We start from the raw sequence: 21,159 nt of genomic DNA, 5'->3' as shown, positions 1-21,159 counted from the left end.
TAATTTTATAAAATTACATATTACTACATATGTATTTGCTGTATCTCAAACTTTTATGTCATTTATTGCATTTATGCATTTGAGACACTGAAGCTAGTGAAGAGAATAGCACATAGGAAATACCTAAAAATTAGGGTAATTTAAAAGAATTAAGAAAGTTCTTAGGGAATATGTTGTTTTATGAGTGCAGGGGTATTGCTTAGCATTTTTCACTACAGTTGAGATGGATATCCAAATGCCTTACCAGCAGAAGGATGTAGTGGAAGAAAGCTACACTTCTTATAGTAGCCAGGAAGCAGAGAGAGCAATGACGGGAATGGGAATTACAACATGCTCTTTGGGGGTATGCCTCCAATGACCTGTTTCTTCCAACTTGGTTTCATTTCTTAAAGTTTTTACTACCTCCCCATAATGCCATTAACTGGAAACCAAACCTTTAGCATGAGGTCTTTATGGGCCATTTCAGACCCAAACCATAACAAATGCCTTTATGAAGATTATTAAATTACAGTTTAGCATTTTAATGCAAATATGTGAGTTAAACAAGTAAGGAGATTCTCTTATTTCTAGGTATGTAACATGAGGAGGTTGATTTCTCTCAAATTTATCAATGGCCATTATTTTACCTACCTTATAGTGGTGTTTTGGGTACCAATGAGATGTTACAACAAAAACTGACTTTTTAAAATATATATGCATACAACAAATACCAGTTAAATCTTCATTATTTGAAGGATGTGGGACAAGAAAAAAAATACAGAAATGGCATTCCTAGAGTCCTAATAGAATAAATCATTTTACATATGGTGGTACACGCCTTTAATCTTAGCACTTGGGAGACAGAGGAAGGCAGATCTCTATGTTCTAGGCCAGCCTGCTCTACATACTGAGAACTGTCTCAAAAATTATAAACTTTAAGTGTAGGTATTGCATTGTAAATGCATCACTTGGAGCTGGATACCACACACTCAATGATTTTCTGAATTTAGATGAGCTGTTGAACTTTATAATTGTCTCTGTCCTTCACAAAGGAAGCTTTTCTCATGAGTGGTGAGAGCTATACTTATTTATCTGTGAATATATGGATAAGGATTTAGGCTATAGTAAGAAATTACATTGCTTTATGAAACTGACAATTGTAGTTTCCCTTCCAGGGTCTATAACCTTTCTAACCTTGGTTACTTGGCTATGGTTACAGTACCAAGTATGGATTCCATCCTACTGAGTGGGCCTTAATTCCAATTAGACAGCTGTTGGTTACTTCCAAGACAGAGATGGCATGATTGAAACAATACAGATATTTTCCTGGACCAATAATTGCACTGGTTCTAATGCTTAACAACTGGGTCGGACCATTGACTAGTTTTCTCCCTTGGCAGCTTGTACAGAACCAATACTATGTAACCTATTCTTCAAGAAGGAGGCTTCCATGTCAGTTCCAGCTCAGTTACTCCAAGTCCTATGTCCAAAGTGTGTGGTGTCTTCAACAATAGGTTCTACACCTAAGGCTCAATGAATATTGTATAGGAGGAGGCAGAAAGATTGTAAAAGCTGGTAAACTAGAACACCTGGTGCTAGATAGTGTGTTGTAGACATGACAGGGAAGCTACAATCATGAAATCTCACCGATATGGTTTGCCTCAACAAGATCTCCATAAGGACAACATCAGCTGACCTGCCACTGTGAATGGGGGAAATTTCACAAGGTCCCACCTCTAGATGAAGAACTACAGATAACCGATGGCACCTGAAGGAGGGAGAATCGGCTTTCTCCAGGAACAAACTCCCAGAACACATCTGTAAACACATGCACACACACGGACCACTAAATGGACTCGTACATTATATGTGCTCAGTTTATAATATATAATATAATAATAAACCTTTCATTTAAAGAAGAGCCCTATGGAAGTTGAAGATTTTATAGCTTTAAGAGATACCTTCAGGAGGGAAAGGATTCCAGGGACTGCCTCAGCTCAAGGGTTTGTTTGATACAGGACCTGTAGGCCCTTTAAACCTCGAAAATCAGAAGGGCATTGGGAAGTGGGAAAGAACTAAAGATTAGGATTAGTAAAGCCCTAAGTAAGGTGGCTAGCGGGTAATGTAATGATGCATTAAGGTACAGTGAAGTACAAGAACGTGATCGATCTGCCTAGCAATTAGCCATGAGAGAACCATGTGGCTGAAAAGTAAAGGCAACATGGAAGTGCATCTGCACAAATTAAAATGTATCCTATGGTGTTTTTAAAGTAATAAATGAGCTAGCTATAATTGAATCTCAGAGGATGACTAGAAAAATAATTATGAGGAATAGGAGGTTAGAGAAAAGGGAGTAAGAATGTGCAGAAATGGCAAAGGAAGCTCTCAAAGAATTGTGAGTGTACATCCCAAAGTTTAATAACTAGTATAGTTGAAGCAAAATATTTTTAAAAATAATTTTACAAATTGTGCTCATAAATTATATATCCCATTAACCTCTGTCTTAAGTAGTAGTGGATAATTCTGTATGTATTGAACCATATTGGCTAACTGAAAAGTAAAGAAAAAGGATCAGATTCAGAAACCTGGAGAGATGATGGCTCAGTGGTTAAGAGCATTGGTTGTTCTTGCAGAGGATCTGGGTTTGGTTCCCAGCACCCACAATCTTGGGATAAGTCAGGAGTGCTTGGAATGTAGAGCATGGCCACCAGACCATATACCTCCTAGTGAGGACGGCAGGAAACTGGCTGGCTCCATTCTGTATACACTGTCTCTTACCCAACAACCCCCAAGCAAAACTATCAAGTCTCTAATCCTTTAATCCTAACCAGGTCCCTTATAGATCATGTGACCGGAGGATAGGACAAAGGCCACATAGCCTTAGAAACTCCCTCCCCCCACCTGCCTGCCCTCCAGAAAACCAACTCTACCTCTTTGCCCACGAAACTTTCCTTTATAAACCTCTGCTTCTGCCATAAGAAACGAGCTGTCCACTGACACAGGCTCTCAGGTGTTTTCTTCCCACCGTACTCACCACTGCCTGAGGCCCCTCTCCCCCCATAGATCTCTTTCCTCACCCTGACCTTCTGCGATGCGGACCTGTGTGGAACGGTCTCCCCGTTGCAGTGGAGTTCAAGCTGAGGGGAGCCCCGCACCACATGATGGCTATCAACTGTCCATAACTCTAGTTCCAGGGGATTTGATGCCTTTATCTGGCCTCCATGGGCATTGCAAATACAGGTGCACTTATACACATACAGGCAAAACACTCATACACAAAATAAAAATAAACAAATCAAAAAATTTTTTAAAGAACCAGATTGAATACTAGCATTTGCGTGAGCGATGCCAAAACTTTGCTATCATCTTTACTGGTCCTACTTACTGATATCAAGAACCATTATAGTTGTTTTCATTTAATCCTCCCTCAAAGTGTATGAAATTAAATTCCAATATGGCAGAAGAAATCGACACTTAAAAAGCTTAAGTGGTTTGCCCAAGATCAGATACCAAGATAGTAATTGGCAAGTCAGGCCTCAGTTCCAGGTATGTATGGTGGTAAAGCCTATACTCAGACCTTTTGTTAGAACTCCTCATCTCAGTGTGTATAATCTGACGTTGAGGCCATGCTTTATAGTATTCGTTGCTTTACTATGTGTTCGTCTATCAAGATATGTAAATCACAACATTTCATTGTATACCTTAAATATATACAATTTAAAAATTACAATATTTTTTACAAAAAATAGACAAAATAAGGAATAAGCTGTATAATTGTCTCAAATTGAGGAAACTGTATTTAACTTTCATACCTTCAGTCAACTTGGCATGCCTGAGAAGAGCAAACCTCAACTGAGGAATTTCTTCCATCAGATTGGCCTATGGGCATATCTGTAAGGCATTTTCCTAATTACAAATTGGTACATGAGGGCCCAGCCTATTCTGGGTGGTGCCATGCCTAAGTTGGTTGGCCTGATCTGTTTACGAAAGGTAGCTGAGGGGCTGGAGAGATGGCTCAGGGGTTAAGAGCACTGGCTGCTCTTCCAGAGGACCCAGGTTCAATTGCCAGCACCCACATGGCAGGTAACAACAGACTGTAACTCCAGTTCCAGGGGATCCAACGCCCTCTTCTGAACTCCTGCTGGCACTGTAAGACACAGGTTCACTTACATACATGCAGACAATATACTCATACAAATAAAATAAAACAAACAAAAAGAAAGGTAGCTGAGCAACAAACCAGAAGTGAGCCAGTAAGCAGCATTCCTCTGTGGGCTCTGCCTCAGTTCCTGCATCCATGTCCCTGCTTGAGATCCTGCCCTAACTTCCCTGGATGATGGACTTTGACCTGCAAGGGGAAATTTTCCTTCCCAAGATGCTTCTGGTCAGTGTTTTATCACAAGGACAGATACCAAACTAGAATACGTACTAAACAAATAGAATATAAAAGAGTCTAACTTTGCTTGGTAGATTATTGCGAAGTAATAATTGAGTTGGTATTCAAACTACCGAGTATTATAAAATGGTGTTTCAGATTTCCTAAACTAAAATAATAGGGTATCCCTGAAAATGCTGTAAATTTGGTCTGGATCCCAATGTAAAACATTGTGTTCACATTGCAACAGCTTACCTGTTTTTTGAGATGCATGCTTATTTTTATAGTTCTGTGACAATTTTAATAATTCTGGGTGGTTTTTTTTTTTTTGGAGGGCGTCTTTTTGAGACAGAATCTCCCTGTAGCTGCAGCTGGCCTGGAAATCCATAAATAGGCCAGGCTGGCCTTGAACTCTCAGAGATCTGCCTGGCTCTGCCTCCCCAGTGCTGGGATCAAAGGTATGGGCCACCATGCGCAAAGATTCTGTAACTTACTCTGCCTAAGTACTATATGAAACATAACCTTTCTGCTTTGTAAATTTGTCATTTTTAAGTTTTTCTAGTCCTAAAAAAGCAGTGGAAACATGCTAATATATAGGACAAAGCTAAAATTGACAGTGCAGTTTAAAAATATATTTAATTGAAAGAATATTAGCTAAGTATATAAATAGATGAGTTCTGCAAAAATAAATCTTAAAATTGATTAAGATGGCCCATGAATTCCTAGAGTCTGAAGCAATATTTTAAAGGAAACTAAGGCAAATATGATTTGTCCTGAATGTACTTTTCATGGGAGCATCACCTAAATTTGTTGGTATAGGCCATTAGATCCTTCATTTGGATAATTTTTTATCCTGCACAGACTAGATTCATGTGTAGAAGAAACATTACTCTCTGAGAGTTAGTTTGATAGATACTATAAGGTATCTATATCTGTATGAGATACAGCCTGCACTTCATATTATAAGTGAGTTCAAAGGAAAAAGAGATAACATTTTGATTAAGTAACTGAGGGTAGGCTTGACTACTGATAATGGAAGGATGAATGGAACTTTTGTAGAGAAAGAAATACAGATAAAATGATCAGAGACATGAGTTACAACAGTTCAAAGAATATTTACAGGATAAGAAGAGGCTACTTTGGAAGGGATGTTTATAACATTTATGGAAGGCAGAATCTGGTTATAGAGGGTATTTGATGCTAGGCTATGTAAATCCATGAAAGAGGATTATTTTTTAGTTTAAGTTTTTGAGACCGAGTCTTACTATGTAGCCTCTCTCCCTCTCCCTCTCCCTCTCCCTCTGTGTGTGTGTGTGTGTGTGTGTGTGTGTGTGTGTGTGTGTGTGTGTGTATGTTTGTAAGACAGTTCAGGGTTTATTCTTATCTAAATAAGAGTATTCATCAATCTCATTTATTTTAGTCAGGTCCCTATCATAAATTGAATAGCACTTCCAAAGTAATGCAATATACTTAAAACAACAACAACAACAACATAGTACCTTTTGGACAGAGGAGAAGAAATATAAGTAGAGGTGGATGTGATAGCCCACACCTTTAACCCCAACACACCAGAGGCAAATTCGAATATGAGCTGTGTGAGTTTAAAGTCAGCCTGGTTTACATAACGAGTTAGAAATAAATCATCTCATTTAAAATACGATTCAGATCTTTGTAGATTTACATCTGAATGTGTAGGTGAGATGGCTGACAGGCAGGTATCGACTTTTGTCTCCTTGGTTTCATCTTGATTCTTTGCAAAAGGATGATTAAATATTAAAGAAGAACAAGCAAGAAAATTTAAAAAGACCCAAGAAGTCTGCAAGATTTATATGGCATCTCTGCTATCACTATCTCCATGCAAGCTACTCTCACCCCTCAGTTCTTCTCCCCTTGGTTACCAGTGCTATCTCTGAAAACCCAAATTCAACCACATTGCTGCCCTGCTTTGCTCTATCACGTCTTCATTTGTACATGGATTGCCCTTTAGCATGTTAGCTTTTATCTAAAACCACAGAATAACCTCACTTGAAAACTCAGGGGGTCACTGGGACTTCAAACTGAGTTTTTGATGATTGCCTATACAACTCAACTTCAAGGAGAAATGCCAGTGGGTGGAACAATGCTCTCTAGCCGAGTGCAGATTGAAATGTTAACCTATTTCTAAACTGGGCTTCTTCATAAAAATTTTCACTTATTTCTTCATTGACATCTTCATTTTTATATAATATAGTTTGATCATTATCCTCTCTTGTTCCACTTCCTCTTCTAATGTCCTCTTCGTAGCTCTTTCTTTTCCTTGCTATCTTTTCTTTTCCATTACTTTCTTACCTGTCTTTCTGGTTTTTTGGTGAGGGACTCACAAGGCTTTATCCTTCCCTTTATATTTTTGAGGAACTTTAGCTGCTTTTGAAAGAAGATGAATTGATGACAAGTTATTAGATGGCTTCTAAAGTTTGTTTCAGTATCAAAAATTTTTGAGTATCCAGGCCCCTTCATTTTTTATTCACTTACATTAATTTTATTCAAATAATTAAAACCTTGGTAGAGCCTAATGGGATTTCAGAGTTGGGAGAGGCTTTATCATTTATCCTCTCCAGTTTCACAAGAAACTGAACTTCTGAGAAAATTTACTTATAACAAAAGTCCAAATAGATTGAGACTACAATTTTTATTACATTGTTCATTATGATGTTTAAAATCTCTGAAAACTTTTGTGGTAAGGTAAATTTTGTACCCTTAAGGTGGCATTTGATACATTTATTTGATCAGAGAGACTTGCTTTTAAATAGCACACCTTTTAACACCTTATAGGGCACACAATGTGCAATTTGAGAAACACATATATAGGCCAGAACCGTTTTGGGCAAGGAATTTGAAATCAAAAATGGTTTATCCAGTACCACATAGCTAGTCATCAGGTAGCTTGGGGTTTATTTCTTAATTTTTCCTGTGCAACTTCAAGCTAATTCCTTAATGGACAGATGGATCATATAATTTTACTTCCCAGGTGCTTAGCTTCATATCGAGATCTTGAAGAGTGACTGGTAAATAGTAGTTCTGTGTTTTATACTCATAAGAACTTGAACATTATAGTAAAAATTAGTGTATATATATGTATATATGTATATATATGCATGCTTTTCCCCATGTTCTATAAACAGACCTTCTGTTCAGACATGCATAGCCTTCCCGTACCATTGCAATTTGTCTGTTTCTTTTATTTCTCTAAAGTTTTTGTTGTCAATGATCCATGGTCATTGATTCATACTGTTTATTGAAAATAACTCTGTGGACTGCTTTGCCTCAGGGATAATTTGATTAGGGGCACTGCAGTTTGACACCATTCAGGAAAATGTTACACTGTAAAGGGTATTGGATTTGTCATAGAATGATATTGAAGGGAAGGCAGAGACAGGAAAGCTAATAGTATGTTAGCCTGGTTATTTACATTGAGCCTTTGGCATTTTTTGCCTGCCATATTTTGTTGCTATCATTATCTTCCTAAAAGATAAGCATAGGACCAATTTGAAGATTTTTATTTGGCAAGGGCAAAAGCTAGTACCAGATAAAGAAGGTCATAATAAGTTGCTATAGAGCCCATGCTTTCCAGAGCACTGTTTCTGTCCTCTGAGGTTAGGTATCTGTGATAGAGGAAACAGTTTTGTAAGGGAGCAAGATTAGAATGCACTGAAATGAAATGCCCACATTGACCACATCAGCTGTAATGGAGCTTATCTGATGGAGTGACTCAGCCTCTGTGAATCCGACTATCTGACTATGTATGTGCTCTGTTTTGTACAGAGAATCGGCATCCAGGACCTGCCAGAAGCCAGGAGAAAAATGGGGAGGGGTAAGTTTCTTTTCCCTTTTAAAGTCTTTAGACTTTCCATAGTAATCCACTATAACCAGGAAATTAAATTTGAGTCTGAAAGTATGCTTGTGGATGATGCTTAAATTGTATTTTTTCTTGGTTGCTGTGCAGAGAAGCAGCACACCACATGTTGCTCACTGGGTCTTTTATTATTGCTTCTGTGTTGTTTTGTTTTGCTTTTTTACATCGCCTAATCTCCTAGTATAGGTAGAAGCAGCTTAAATTTGATATTATATGAATCTGCCTATGTTTCAACTTCTTTATAACTCTTGGCAAGGTTACCCATATGCTTCAGTGGTATCTACATTTTGTTAATAGTAACACAAACAAAAAGAGGTTCTTCCATGCTTCACCTGTGACATTGATTTGTTAGTGCTTTTGGTTTCTCTTAAAATGGGACAGTTCAGCCAGACATGGTGACACACATCTTTAATCTCAGCACTTGAGAGGCAGAGGCAGGTGGCTCTCTGTGAATTCAAAGCAAGCCAGGTCTACATAGTGAGTTCCAGGGCAGCCAGGGAGTGAGACCCTGTCTCAAAACAGAGGATGGGGAGGGAAGTACAGCACCATGAACTTTTACATGAATTCTTTGTGCTTATTTTTGCTTTTTCATAAGTCTATGGACAGTGGACAATAGAGAAATGTAAGGTCATTTCACTATTAATATGGACCATCCACCACAGTGACATGATAAATAAATCTAATCTGTGTAAATTATAAAATCAGAGTACTCTAAAAGACCTTAGAGGAAAATACTGTGTGATATTCTATACTTAGAAAAATAATGAGCACAATGTCTAAAGGCCTGGATTCCAGTTCCACAGCCAAAGATTTAGCCGCATATCAGCTTCCCTAAACTGGTTTGTGTATCTCTGAGGTGGAACTAACACATCCTGTACTTTCACCGTCAGGAAGATGTGGTTAGCATAATATGATAATACAATGGAGTGTTTAGAACTGTGAATTATAATGGAATTGAGCAGTGGCACCAGCTTATTGCTGCCATAATCGAATAAGTGTATCTCTATTGGTCCATTTAATGGTCAAAATGAAGTTATCGGATCAGATGCTTTTGAAGGCTGTAGAGATTAATATAGAGTTGTGCAAGTAGCTGAGAGTTATTCTTTCTGTTGCTTGTCCCATCGTATTTTTCTTAATAATCAGCCTTAAGATCACAGATCTCTCATAGAATTATGTTTCTGATACTTTTTGACTCAAGCTTTTGTTTCTGTTTGCTCCAGGGCTTCCCTTGAAAACTGATTTTCCTTAGGGAACCTGGTTCTTTCTCAATCTTTACAAAACATGCCAATCTCTGATCATTTAGAAAATTTAAAAATAAGTAAAATATTTAAATATATTAGACATATTTCTAGGACTAATCCATACATGCTGTATCCTAAAGTCAGCTGTCAGTGGAAGCTTCCAGACATCTCATGTTGCTTGGTCCTTAACCAACCCCAAAATTTCAGATAGATTTGGAAAAGGCCCTGGTTGTTGGCTTCCACTACTACTGCTATACGGAAAAGAGCTACACCCAGGCAAGCAACCCGTTCTTTGTTTCTTCTTTTATTTTCAGACTGATAAGTCACTGGCAAAGGGACCATCAGGTGCTTACTTTAGAAGATAGCTCAGCAAGTATTTATTCAGATGCTCAGGCAATTAATAGCTCTGAACATAGTAATGTAATTTGCATAGATGGGAAGGTTTCCAACCTGGAGATGGGGGAAAAAAAGGAAGTGCTTCACATAATGCTGCTTTTACAAACATGGAAGCTTGTGATAGATGCTTTTGGCTGCTGGCAGTGACTACTTTGAAAGCATTCTTTTTTAAAAAATTATTTTTATTTTATGTGTGTGAGCGTACTGCCTTCATGTGTGTAAGTGCATCCATGTCATGTAATGGCCACGAAAGTCAGACGAAGGAGTTGGATCCCCTGGAACTGGAGTTATGGATGGCTGTTAGCTGCCATGTAGGTGCTTGGAGACGAACCCAGGTCCTCTGTAAGAGTAATCAGTGCTCTACACTGCTGAGCCATCTCTCCAGCCCTGAAAGCATTCTTAATATTGTAAATGCCTAAGACATACCACCTTTTATTCTGTAAGCCTTGTTTAGTATGCCTGATTACATTGTTAATTGCTGACACTTTAGTGGACAAAAAAAAGAGGTGTTACTGTGTTTGCTTATTTTTCTCTTTATTGGTATCATATACTGGAGTTTTTACTGTATTTGGCAAACATTCTCACAAACATATTTCAATATGTCATATAGGGAACACAGATACTACAAAGATACGCCATCAGACTTACTGTATGAATTAAGGATCCATGAAAATAATGAATATAGAAAGATAATTGTACAGTTGTGAGAAATTAAAATTCAAGCAAGTTTATTTTGGTATTTCTTAATAAGGATGAAGAATTACTTTATAAATATATTAAAATCATCTTTGTGACATGAAGGATCACAGGCAAAGTCTGAATCTTAAAAATAAGGATCTGGATCTGAGTATGTAGTTCAGTTGGTAGAATGCTTGCCCAGCATGTACAAAAGTCCTAGATTCAATTCCAAGACTGTGATGTAAACAACAAGTGCTGGCATATGTTTGTAATCCTAGCACTTAGGAGACGAAGGCTGTAAGGGCAGGAGTTTAAGGTCAACCTTGGATACATAGCAAGTTGGAGGCTGGCCTGTCATGTATAAGTCCCTGTCGAAATAAAATGGGAGGGGGATGAAAACAGAGTTGTATGTTGAGTTTCTTATTTGACCATACCCAGTACTCAGTATGTGTCCAATTGTTTTTTTTTACTATTTATTAAATATTTAATCAGGGTTTATTATTTAGGATTGAAGAATTTATAATTACTTGTGTATTAAGTATTTATAGTATTTCTTAACTGACAAATTTTCCTTTGACATTTAGCTTATTTATCTTGAGTTGTAAGAACCTTATATTAAAAAATAAGGATTATTGGGGCTGGAGAGATGGCTCAGCTGTTAAGAACACTGATTGTTCTTGCAGAAGACCTGTGTTCAAATCCCAGCACCCACATGGCAGCTAACAATTGTCTGCAACTCCAGTCCCAGGGGATCCGACAGCCTCTTCTGACTTCCGTGGGCATTGCATGACACAGGTGCACTTACCTACATGCAGGCAATACACGCATACACATAAAATAAAAATAATGAATAAAAAAATAAAAAATAAGGATTATAATCTCCATTCATATATTATAAAACTGAAGCTGATATAGAAAATATTACCTTTATTGAACAGCCTATAGTTTCTGTGAGAGCAAAGATACAAAACTATTATGTTACAGTAAGTTTTCTTCTGATAAACTATGTTCTGAGTATCCTTATTAATAATATATGAAGTAGATTGCATCATAGGAACCTTCTATTGCTGTGAAATATGTGAAAGCAATTATTTTCGTAAGCTCTGTAGTAATATTCTTTTCTCATAGAGGAATAGCTGGTAGTCAAAGTGAAATAGCTCACTGTCTACCAACATTTCTGGTATCAGCTAAAGCACATGTGTATCAGACACCCAAGTGCCTCAATTATAAAAATCTAAGCAACAATGATTCTTTGCTGCTGTAATTCAAAGGCCACCAGCACAATTTGGCTAGCATGTTCAGTTCTCAAGCTTTGTTCTAAACATTCCACAAGGGAAAGTTCATAAAAGTGGCTTGATAATGCTTACCTGTCCCATGTGACAGTCACCGTTTTTGACTGAAGAGTTTTTATCTTTGTGCCTTTTCTTGAAACAAAAATTTCAACAACATCATACAACTCAGAATTGTAAGAGATGAAATTGGAAGGCACTAGTTCAAAACCTATCAATGTTTTGTTTTATTTTTTTGAGACAAGGTCTCTCTGTTTAGCCCTGGCTGGCTTGGAACTTGCTATGTGTACTAGGCTAGCCTCAAACTCCCAGAGATCAACCTGCTTTGCTTCCCAAATGCTGGAATTAAAGGCAGGATTCACCATGCCTCCCCCTGAAAAGAGAACAGTGTGTGTGAATAAGAATGTATATATTTCTAGTAGAGAAGTAACACTTTCACAAAGAGAATGGGAGGACTTTACAAGTGTGTGTATATTAGATAGAAACTGCTATGCACATAATACTGTCTATGTTTAATAATCTTCATGTGAAACTTAAAACTTTTTTGGTGTTTTTGATACAGGGTCTCTGTGTAGCCCCAGATGGCCTGAAACTCGCCATGTAGACCAGGCTAGCCGTGAACTCACAGATAGCTGCCTGCCTCTGTCTCCCAAGTGCTGGGATTAAAAGTGTGTGCCACCATGCCCGGTGGAAACTTTATTTTGCTTTTCAAATCCTCTGAGTAACTAGTATATTTCTAACAAAATAATAGAAAATCATAGGACTCCCACTATTGTCTTTACCCACAAAGCAAATGTTTGTTTGCTAAAAAATCTGATTATTGTTTTTATTATAATGTTTACATACATTTTGATTTTTTAAAAAACAGATCTTCTCTTCATAGAAGAGATCTGATTCCATCTTTAAGGGCTTTTGCAGCAACCCTGTTCTCTGATGGCTGGTTTTCATCGCTGCTTTCACTTTAAGCACAGAGGTTCTGAGGAAGTCCATCATGGTTTCTGAAAAAGGAAGTCATGTGTGCACCTGCCCATCCTTTACAAAATAGAAACAAAAGCAAGGAATCTTTTAGAAGATACTCCTTTGCTTTTTGTATAGAAAACAGTCTACCTGGAGTAACTTAATGAGTGTAAGCAAGCATTATTTGGGAAGGATAGTGAGAAAAGGTGTGACTGTAGCTTAGCCATTTTTCCCTTTGTCCTTTTCTAGTGTTTAGATTTTGGAATTAATTCAAGTGCTTAGACAAGTAATAGAGTTCAAAGTTTAGAAGAACATTTTTTTTTTTTATTTTTGGTGTTTTTTAGACAGGGTATGTCTCCCCGTGGCCCCAGCTAGCCTGGAACTCAGTATGTAGACTGGGCTGACCTCGATTTCCTAGAGATCTGACTTCTGCCTCCAAAGTGCTGGGATGAAAGGCATGCACCACTATACCTGGCTAGAAGAAAATCTATAAAACCTGGATTCAAAAAGTTATTTTACACCTTCATAATCCATACATAATGGAAACATGCCCTTGATGTTCTGCTATGAATAGAATTCTGTTATCAGTAGTAGAAGACCTTGTGTAGATCAAAGTGATGCATACCTGTAACCCCAAGCACTTGGAAGGTGGAGGCAGAAAGATCAGGGTCTCAAGGTTACCTTCAGGGTGAAAGGCCAGCTTGGGTTACAGGATACCCTGTTGAAAAAAACAAACAAACCCAAAATTATCTCCCCTGGTGATACTAATTGACACTCATACCATGGAGATTAAAAACTCCTGATTTAAGGAATGAGCCTCAGGATTCAAAACCTGTTTGTAAGCTCATCAGTGGTTATAGAATGTCTACCATCTCTGTGTTACTAGTATTTAAGAGTTATTTTTCCCAATTGGAGAAGGATGAATTTGATAAAAATGAAACAAAAACACAAAACAATGAATGGATTCTGCTGTTTTAAGGGATACATGTATTATATAAAATTCCTGAACTCAGAAAAAAATGCCATTTTTTAAAAAATTGATTTTATTGACTCCTTGAGAATTGCATACAATGTATTTTGATCATATTCAGACCCCTAATTCCATCTCTACTCCTACCCTACCGTTTGCCGCTGGACTTAATGTCCTCTATTATTTTTTTTGTGTGTGTGTCTAATGAGTCTAATTTGTTTCCCCAAATGCTCTTTGGTATGGGTCCATCCCCTGGAGCTTGACCAACCTATGTAGCATCACACCCTTAAGGAAAACTGACTCTCCCTCTTTCAGCAGCTATTACTTGCCAATAGGTCCTTAGATAGGATTGGAGCTTCTCGCCTACTGCTCCACATCCCAATCTCCAGACTGGGATTTTATCTGGCTTGAACTTGTGTAGGTTTTGTGTATGCTGTCACAGTTGCTGTGAGTTCATATGAAAATGAAATACTTTATTTTTTAATTTTGTATGTATAAGTGTTTTGCCTGCATGTATAAGTGCACCACATGCAGTGTCCACAGAGGCCAGAAAAGGGCATTGGATCCCCTGGAAGTGCAGTTAATTATTAGCCAGCACATGGGTGCTGGGAACTGACCACGTTCAAATCCCAGCAACCACATGGCAGCTAACAACTGTCCGTAACTCCAGTCCCAGGGTCTCTTCTGACCTCCACGGGCATTGCAAGACACAGGTGACTTACCTACATGCAGGCATAACACTCATACACATAAAATAAAAATAAATAAAATATTTTTTAAAAAATTGATAGTTAGCCAGCACATGGGTGCTGGGAACTGAACATGGGTCCTCTGAGAGCAGCTAGTGCTCTTAACTGCTGAGCCATCTCTCCAGGTCCTAAAATGCTTTCTAATAATAATTTTTCTTTGTTTAAATTAAAAAAATGTTTATTGAGAATTTCATACATGCATATAAGGTGTTTTGATCAAATCCATGCCCCCTCCCTCCCCTCCAACCCCTCCCATATCTCCCCATCACTTTTTTCATTTCTTTTTTTTCCTTCTTCTTTCATTTCCTTCCTTCCTTCCTTCCTTCCTTCCTTCCTTCCTTCCCTCCTTCCTTTGTTTTTAATGGGACCTTTTGCTACTCTCACATTCCCCTCTGAAGAGATAACCCCAAAATCTTTTAGGGATTAGATAAGAGCTCCCAAATATTTTGACATTTTTGGCCTTTGGACCAGACTGTGTTGCTAAGAGGCCCAAGGACATTTCAACTTTTAGCCAAGAAACTGGCTACTTTTCTTTGGGGTCTTTTTTACCCTAACTGCCTAGCCAATTCCTGCCTCCTATTCTTATCACACCATCCTCTACAGAGGTTACCCAAATTGCCAATAGGGAATCAGGATGCAGACTGCTCTGACTTCTTCCATGCTGAACACGGATTGCAGGGTGAGGCAATTGGAGTGCCCCTTCAGTGGGTCTATCTTAAAAACTCCCAAATTGCATAACTCTTATCTATAGGGAGAAAGAAAGTCCTTGTCTGGTAAGGCATGTGAAGGAGAAGTAAAGGCAAGAGTAGTTAACATTACAAGTTCTAGACAGGAAACCAGAAAAAAGTCAGAATGGCAAATTTCAAATGTTTATAACAGAGTCCATTGGGATTTCTTGATGAGAGCCTCCAAAAGCATCCCTCTATTGGGTTCCTCCTCGTTTTTCTTTTGTCTGCCAAGGCTGGACTCAAGAGTGATGGACTCAGGATTTGTTTTCAAGCACTTTGGTAGCTGTCGAAGTGGCTAGAATCAGTGTCAGTTCCTTCTTAAAGGCTTCTACATAGGGGGAGAAAACAAATTTAGCCATCATTTTAGAGCAATAGTGCGTTATCTCCCTTAGCTACAGGTGGGTACTATAGTATTGCAGACCAAGACTTGAAGTCTTACATCTGATCAGCACGTTCTGCCTTGAAACAAAATCATCAATGAGAAGTAATTGTCTAAATAACATTTTATATGGACTTAAGCCTAATGTCTGGGAAGTGTAATCCCTTGAACTCTTAAAGAAATATACTGATGATTTTACTCTTTGGTTATACTTTCCTTTTGAGTGTTTAAGACCATGCAGTTGGCCCAAATAAACCAATTTATTTTTACTCTTCAGGTTGTTTGAGAATCTGTTCCTCAGGATCACATGGGAGGATCCCCTAGCTTCTTTCTTTTACCAGTTCCATCTATGTGATGATAAGTCAAAGATCCTGCTCGACGGTGGCTGGCTTCACTTGGAAGCATGGAGGAAATGTTTCCTCTGAGTTGACTGTCCTCCTTGTAGACTGGACACTGGTTCAAGTCCATCTGGTGGGGTCTCCGTGGCCTCCCTGAACAAGAGGACAGGTGATTCATCACAGTTAAAGGATGTTTTAAGAGATGCTCCATAGTTCCCTGGAATTTAGTCAACCTTGGAGGACAAGGAGCAACAATTCTCCTTTAAGTCCCTCTGATCAGATTATTATAGGCCTCAAAGTATGGCTGTTAAACATCCAAGAAGGCTAGTTTCACCAGTCAGGTACTTTTAATTACCATGTGCTATGTAGATAAATTTTGGGCAAAAGCCAAACATTCTCTCTAATAATAATTTTTAAAAAGTCACTGGCATTCCTGCCAGTAGTATTTTTATTTATTTTTAAAATTGCAGAATAGCTCTTCTATCTTTGTGTGTGTGCTTGTCTTTTTTTCTTTTTCATTTCTTTTTGAGACAGAGTCTCCCTGTAGCCCCAGTTGACCTGGCACTTGCTATGCAGACCAAGCTGAACTCACAGAGAGCCGCCTGCCTCTGCCTCCCAGGTGCTGGCAGTAAAGGCGTGCACCACCAGGCCCGGCTGCATTTGTCTTCTTTACCCAAAAGAACTCAACCATGTCCCCAAATTATCAAGAGTTAGTATAAAAAATGATGGTTTACAATGAACACAGTAAATGTCTAATGTCCATGTTTTTACTGCTGAACCCAGTCGGGGCCAATTCTGAACTTTAATTCTCACATGGAGCTCCGTAGGTTCAAACATGAAACGAATCTTCAAATTGACTAGCTTCACAAAGTGACAATCTCATAACATATTGCCTAATTTTATTTCAGAGCTCTGGTTTATATAGCTCATGTGGGGGCATATTTTTAAAGTCAATTAATTATTTCATTTTCTTGCCTCTATTAGATCTGAGAGACTCCTTATTATGATGACATATTCATATCTCAGCAGTTTTGATGATGTCATTACTTTATTGTAAGCACTTATCTTCCTAATTTTATGAGTAATACAAATCTTCTTGGGCATGAAAGCTATCATTATTTTTCCCTGCCAGGTGTTTCACACCAGAAAAAAGAGGGGGGGGGCTATTTAATCACATGCTACTTTTAAAAACATTATATTGAGTTTTTGTCATTGATGTAGTCATTTCTGCCTTTTATGTAAATTTAAGAATACCACATGAAATCAGGTGGGTAGCTTATAGGGGGTGAATATAGGGGAGAGGATCTAAGTATGATTAAGGTATATTGTATGAAATGCACAAATTCAATACAAATATACATTTCAAAAAAGTGGTGGTGCATGCCTTTAATCCAAGCACTCAGGAGGCAGAGGCAGGCAGATCTTTGTGAGTTCAAGGCCAGCCTGGTCTACATAGTGAGTTCCAGGACAGCTGGGACTACAGGGAGACCCTTAAAAAAAAAAAAAAAAAAAAAAAAAAAAAAAAAAAAAAAACAGAAAAAGAATATAGCGTTCAATACAATAGGTTTCAATTTTAATACTTAAATTTGGTTTTAGACAAAATTCAAATGTACACAGTGCATAGAGTGCTTCACCCCATCAACTCTGTTAATTCCCCTTCCTCCCCTCTTATGTTTAAGTCTATTCAATTTGTTTTGTGACCCACTGAGATTAAGCAGGTCTGTGTGTGACTGTGGGTTTGGAATCTGGTGGGCCCAGCAGCAGGTACACAACTAAAAACATTGATTGCCCATCTCCCAGAATCTATAAATATCCAGTAGTTTAGCATAAAAAGTAGGGATCTGTGAGCTCATCCCCTTTCCTTGATTGATTGTTGATAGCGGCAGTCTCCTATAAGCCCAGTGCAGGTGACTACAGTTGTAGTGACTTAATGATTGCAATGGTTGTATTGAGTCTAGAGAGTAGCATCTCACATCCTTTCACCCTATCTTCTGCCTCCTACATACTCCTCACCCCTTTTCTGCAGTGTCCCCTTAGCCTTAGAGGAGATGATATAAATAGATCATAAATAGATTTAGAGATGGGCCCAAAACCATTGTTTATTCTCTTCGCTTTGGACAGCCAGGAGATTCTGCATTTACCACTGTTCATTTTAAGTATAATGTTCTGTAATTAAGGCTGGGAGCAGCTTTTGTCAATGGGTTTAAGCATAGCTATTTATCAGTGCAGGACTTCTAATGGCTTCTTAATCTCAAAATTGATTGTTTGCTTCATTCTGTTTTGTTTTGAGACAAGGTTTGCCTGTAGCCCCAGCTGGCCTGGAACTTGCTAGGTAAGCCAGGTTAGCCTCCATCTCATAAGAGATTCGTTTACCTCCGCCTCCTGAATGCTGGGATTTAAGGTGTGTGCCGCCATGCCTGGCTTTGACTTTTAAATGAGGCAAAATTCATATAACATAAGCTCAATGATTTTAAAGTATGTAGTTCAGTGGTGGTTATCACCACAATGTTGTGTAGCCATCTATTTCTAAAACACTTTCCTCAGTCACAGAGGAGACCCATATCTAATTATCTGTAACTTTGGATTCCTTCCACCTCCTAGACCCTGGAAAATTTTAATCTACTTTCTGTCTCTATAAATTAACCTGTTCTAAATATTTCATATAACTGGAATCATGCTAGGTATGACTTGAAGTTCCCTGATGGCATTCACTACAGTGCGTTGTTTCATATATTTATTTGCCATCTGTGTATTTGTCTTTAGTATTTGTTAAGACCTTTGGTACATTTCTTAATCCATCCATTTGTTTTTTTTTTATCCTTGAGTTTTAAGAGTTAAGAATTTATGTAACAATTTTTTTCTTTTGAAACATTTTGATTTGAGATGTCAGTATGCAACCTGGGCTGGCCTTCACTTCCAATCCTTCCTTCAACTTTTTCTTTGTGTAACAATTTTATCACATATTTTCATATTTATTTACTTATTTTTAACTATTTTATTTATTATTACTTTTAGTTTATGTGTGAGCAGTTTGCCAGTATGTATGTAAGTGTACTCATGTGTGCAATGGCTACAGAAGCCAGAAGAGGACGTCATGTTCCCTGGAACTTGGTGCTTGTTTGCTTCCATGTGGGTCCTGGGAATCAAACCCAGGCCCCCTTCAAGAGCAGTCATTTCTCTTAACCACTGAGCCATCTCTTCAGTTGCACCACATATATTTTATAAAACTTTTTACCCAGCCTGTGGCTTGTCTTTCATCTTCTTGTTATTATGCTGTTATTCCTAGAAGGAAGATGAGTCAAAGGGAGAGCAGCATATGGTTCTAGAGACTAAGACAAGTTATAACCCTATAATAAAACACCTGTGTTATTGGTTTAGTCATTTAACCTGTACATTTCTGTTTCATAGACAGTTAAATGAATGGACTGAGATGGGACAGGGGTTTCCAGTGTACTTAGTGAAGCATTAAGTCTTCTAATGTGGCCCCCAGTAGAAAGGGAGAAGAGGAAGGGCTTCTGGTGTGCACCATCTCCCTTTCAGATAGAATAACTCTATTTTGGAATTTATCTCTTTTTAATCTCTCCATATAGCTCTGATTTGAAGAAGATTCCCTCGGAGAGAAGGGAGTGGGCTGGATTTGATCAAAACACCTTATATGCATGTATGAAATTCTCAGTAAAGTTTTTTAAAGAAACTTTTGGTAAATATTTGTAGCTTTCATTTGTGAAAGGCGTAAGATAAAGGTCTCCCCATTCTCTAGTTATCAGGTCACAGTGACGTCTACACTATATTTTAGTTCATATATACTTTTATCAACGTGAAAGCATGTATCTGTCATATGACCCCATGAAGTCTTGTTTCTTTACCCTTTTAAATGGTATCACAATGCCTTAGCTAAAAAGTTCATCTGAGACATATGTGACAGAATTTAACCCATCTAGTTAGGTGAAAACTGTTGACAGTCCTTCAAGTCAGCATCTTCATACCGGTCTTGTATGATTCAATACTGATCAGCCTACCTATGGTAAAAACAAAATAAACCAAACAAACAAAAACAAAAGCTAGCTAGCAGAGAAGAAATTTACTGGTCAGTACCAACTTGACTTTTCCATGTCTTCTGAACTAAGTGTGTGATGTCTTCAACAATAGAATCTGACCATCAAGTTTATTTGGGTAATCAAAAGCAGTAGCAATAGTCTGTATTGTTTTGGGAGCTTCCAGGACAGCCTTGACCAAAGACATGAAGGGATGTATCCGTCATTTGGCACTGGGATTAACTATTTGGCAACCTATCAGTTCTGGAAAGAGCATTACCCCAAGTAGAGAAACTTCAATTAAACTCTTGTGTATGAATATTATAAAAAAAAAACCTTCACATTGGTACACTGTATTTAAGCCAGACTTTCATGCTATCATTTCCATATTAAATTCTCATATAAATGCTAATTTCAGCAGTGAAGTCATTTCTGATGCCCATGCTCTAAGAAAACACAAACACATTCATTGAAACTCCACTTTTAAAATCTGTTATGCTTTGCTGTAGGCTAGAAAGATAGCTGAATGTTTTTGTGGTAGTTGCCTATGAAATATAGCATTTTTTATTAAATGTATTATGTGTCCTACTAGGATAATTATCCAGTGTTTAGAGTCTAGACTGTAGCTGTCACATAGAAAACATGATACCCTCTGTATTGGTGGACTATAAAACAGTCACTATGATAAAAAACCTATGTGTTTAAAACTATATCTCAGATTTAATGCACTCGATCTCATTGCCAGTTATAGTTATTTCCATCTTTTTTTCTATTTGGGGCAGAGAAATAATCAGTATAGATAAGACCCATAAATCAAAAAAGAAATCTTATACTTTTAGCAACTGTAAGCAAGAAGACTCCTGTATCCTTGCCAATATGATTGAACCATTAGTAAAAGGAGAAATAGCCATCTCGGAATGGTGTTGTTTTGATGACCCCATCCAGTTATAGTTATTTCCATCTTTTTTTCTATTTGGGGCAGAGAAATAATCAGTATAGATAAGACCCATAAATCAAAAAAGAAATCTTATACTTTTAGCAACTGTAAGCAAGAAGACTCCTGTATCCTTGCCAATATGATTGAACCATTAGTAAAAGGAGAAATAGCCATCTCGGAATGGTGTTGTTTTGATGACCCCATTTCATCATGTATT

The 21,159-nt window shown here is 37.9% G+C and overlaps 1 protein-coding gene across 1 annotated transcript in view; it reads left to right on the top strand.

Moving 5' to 3' along the window:
• The window catches only part of Prrg1 (proline rich and Gla domain 1), a 114,018-nt gene that overhangs the window by 42,645 nt on the left and 50,214 nt on the right, over positions 1-21,159 (top strand). The window contains exon 2 of the mRNA XM_008833053.3: positions 8,156-8,204. Coding sequence (XP_008831275.1) covers positions 8,195-8,204 — 10 coding nt within the window. The 5' untranslated portion in view covers positions 8,156-8,194. The remainder of the gene's footprint in view (positions 1-8,155; positions 8,205-21,159) is intronic.

The sequence above is a fragment of the Nannospalax galili genome, unplaced genomic scaffold (assembly GCF_000622305.1).
Source record: "Nannospalax galili isolate Female #2095 unplaced genomic scaffold, S.galili_v1.0 scaffold556, whole genome shotgun sequence".
In the NCBI taxonomy this organism is placed as follows: domain Eukaryota; kingdom Metazoa; phylum Chordata; class Mammalia; order Rodentia; family Spalacidae; genus Nannospalax; species Nannospalax galili.
This window is presented reverse-complemented; position numbering and strand designations above follow the sequence as displayed.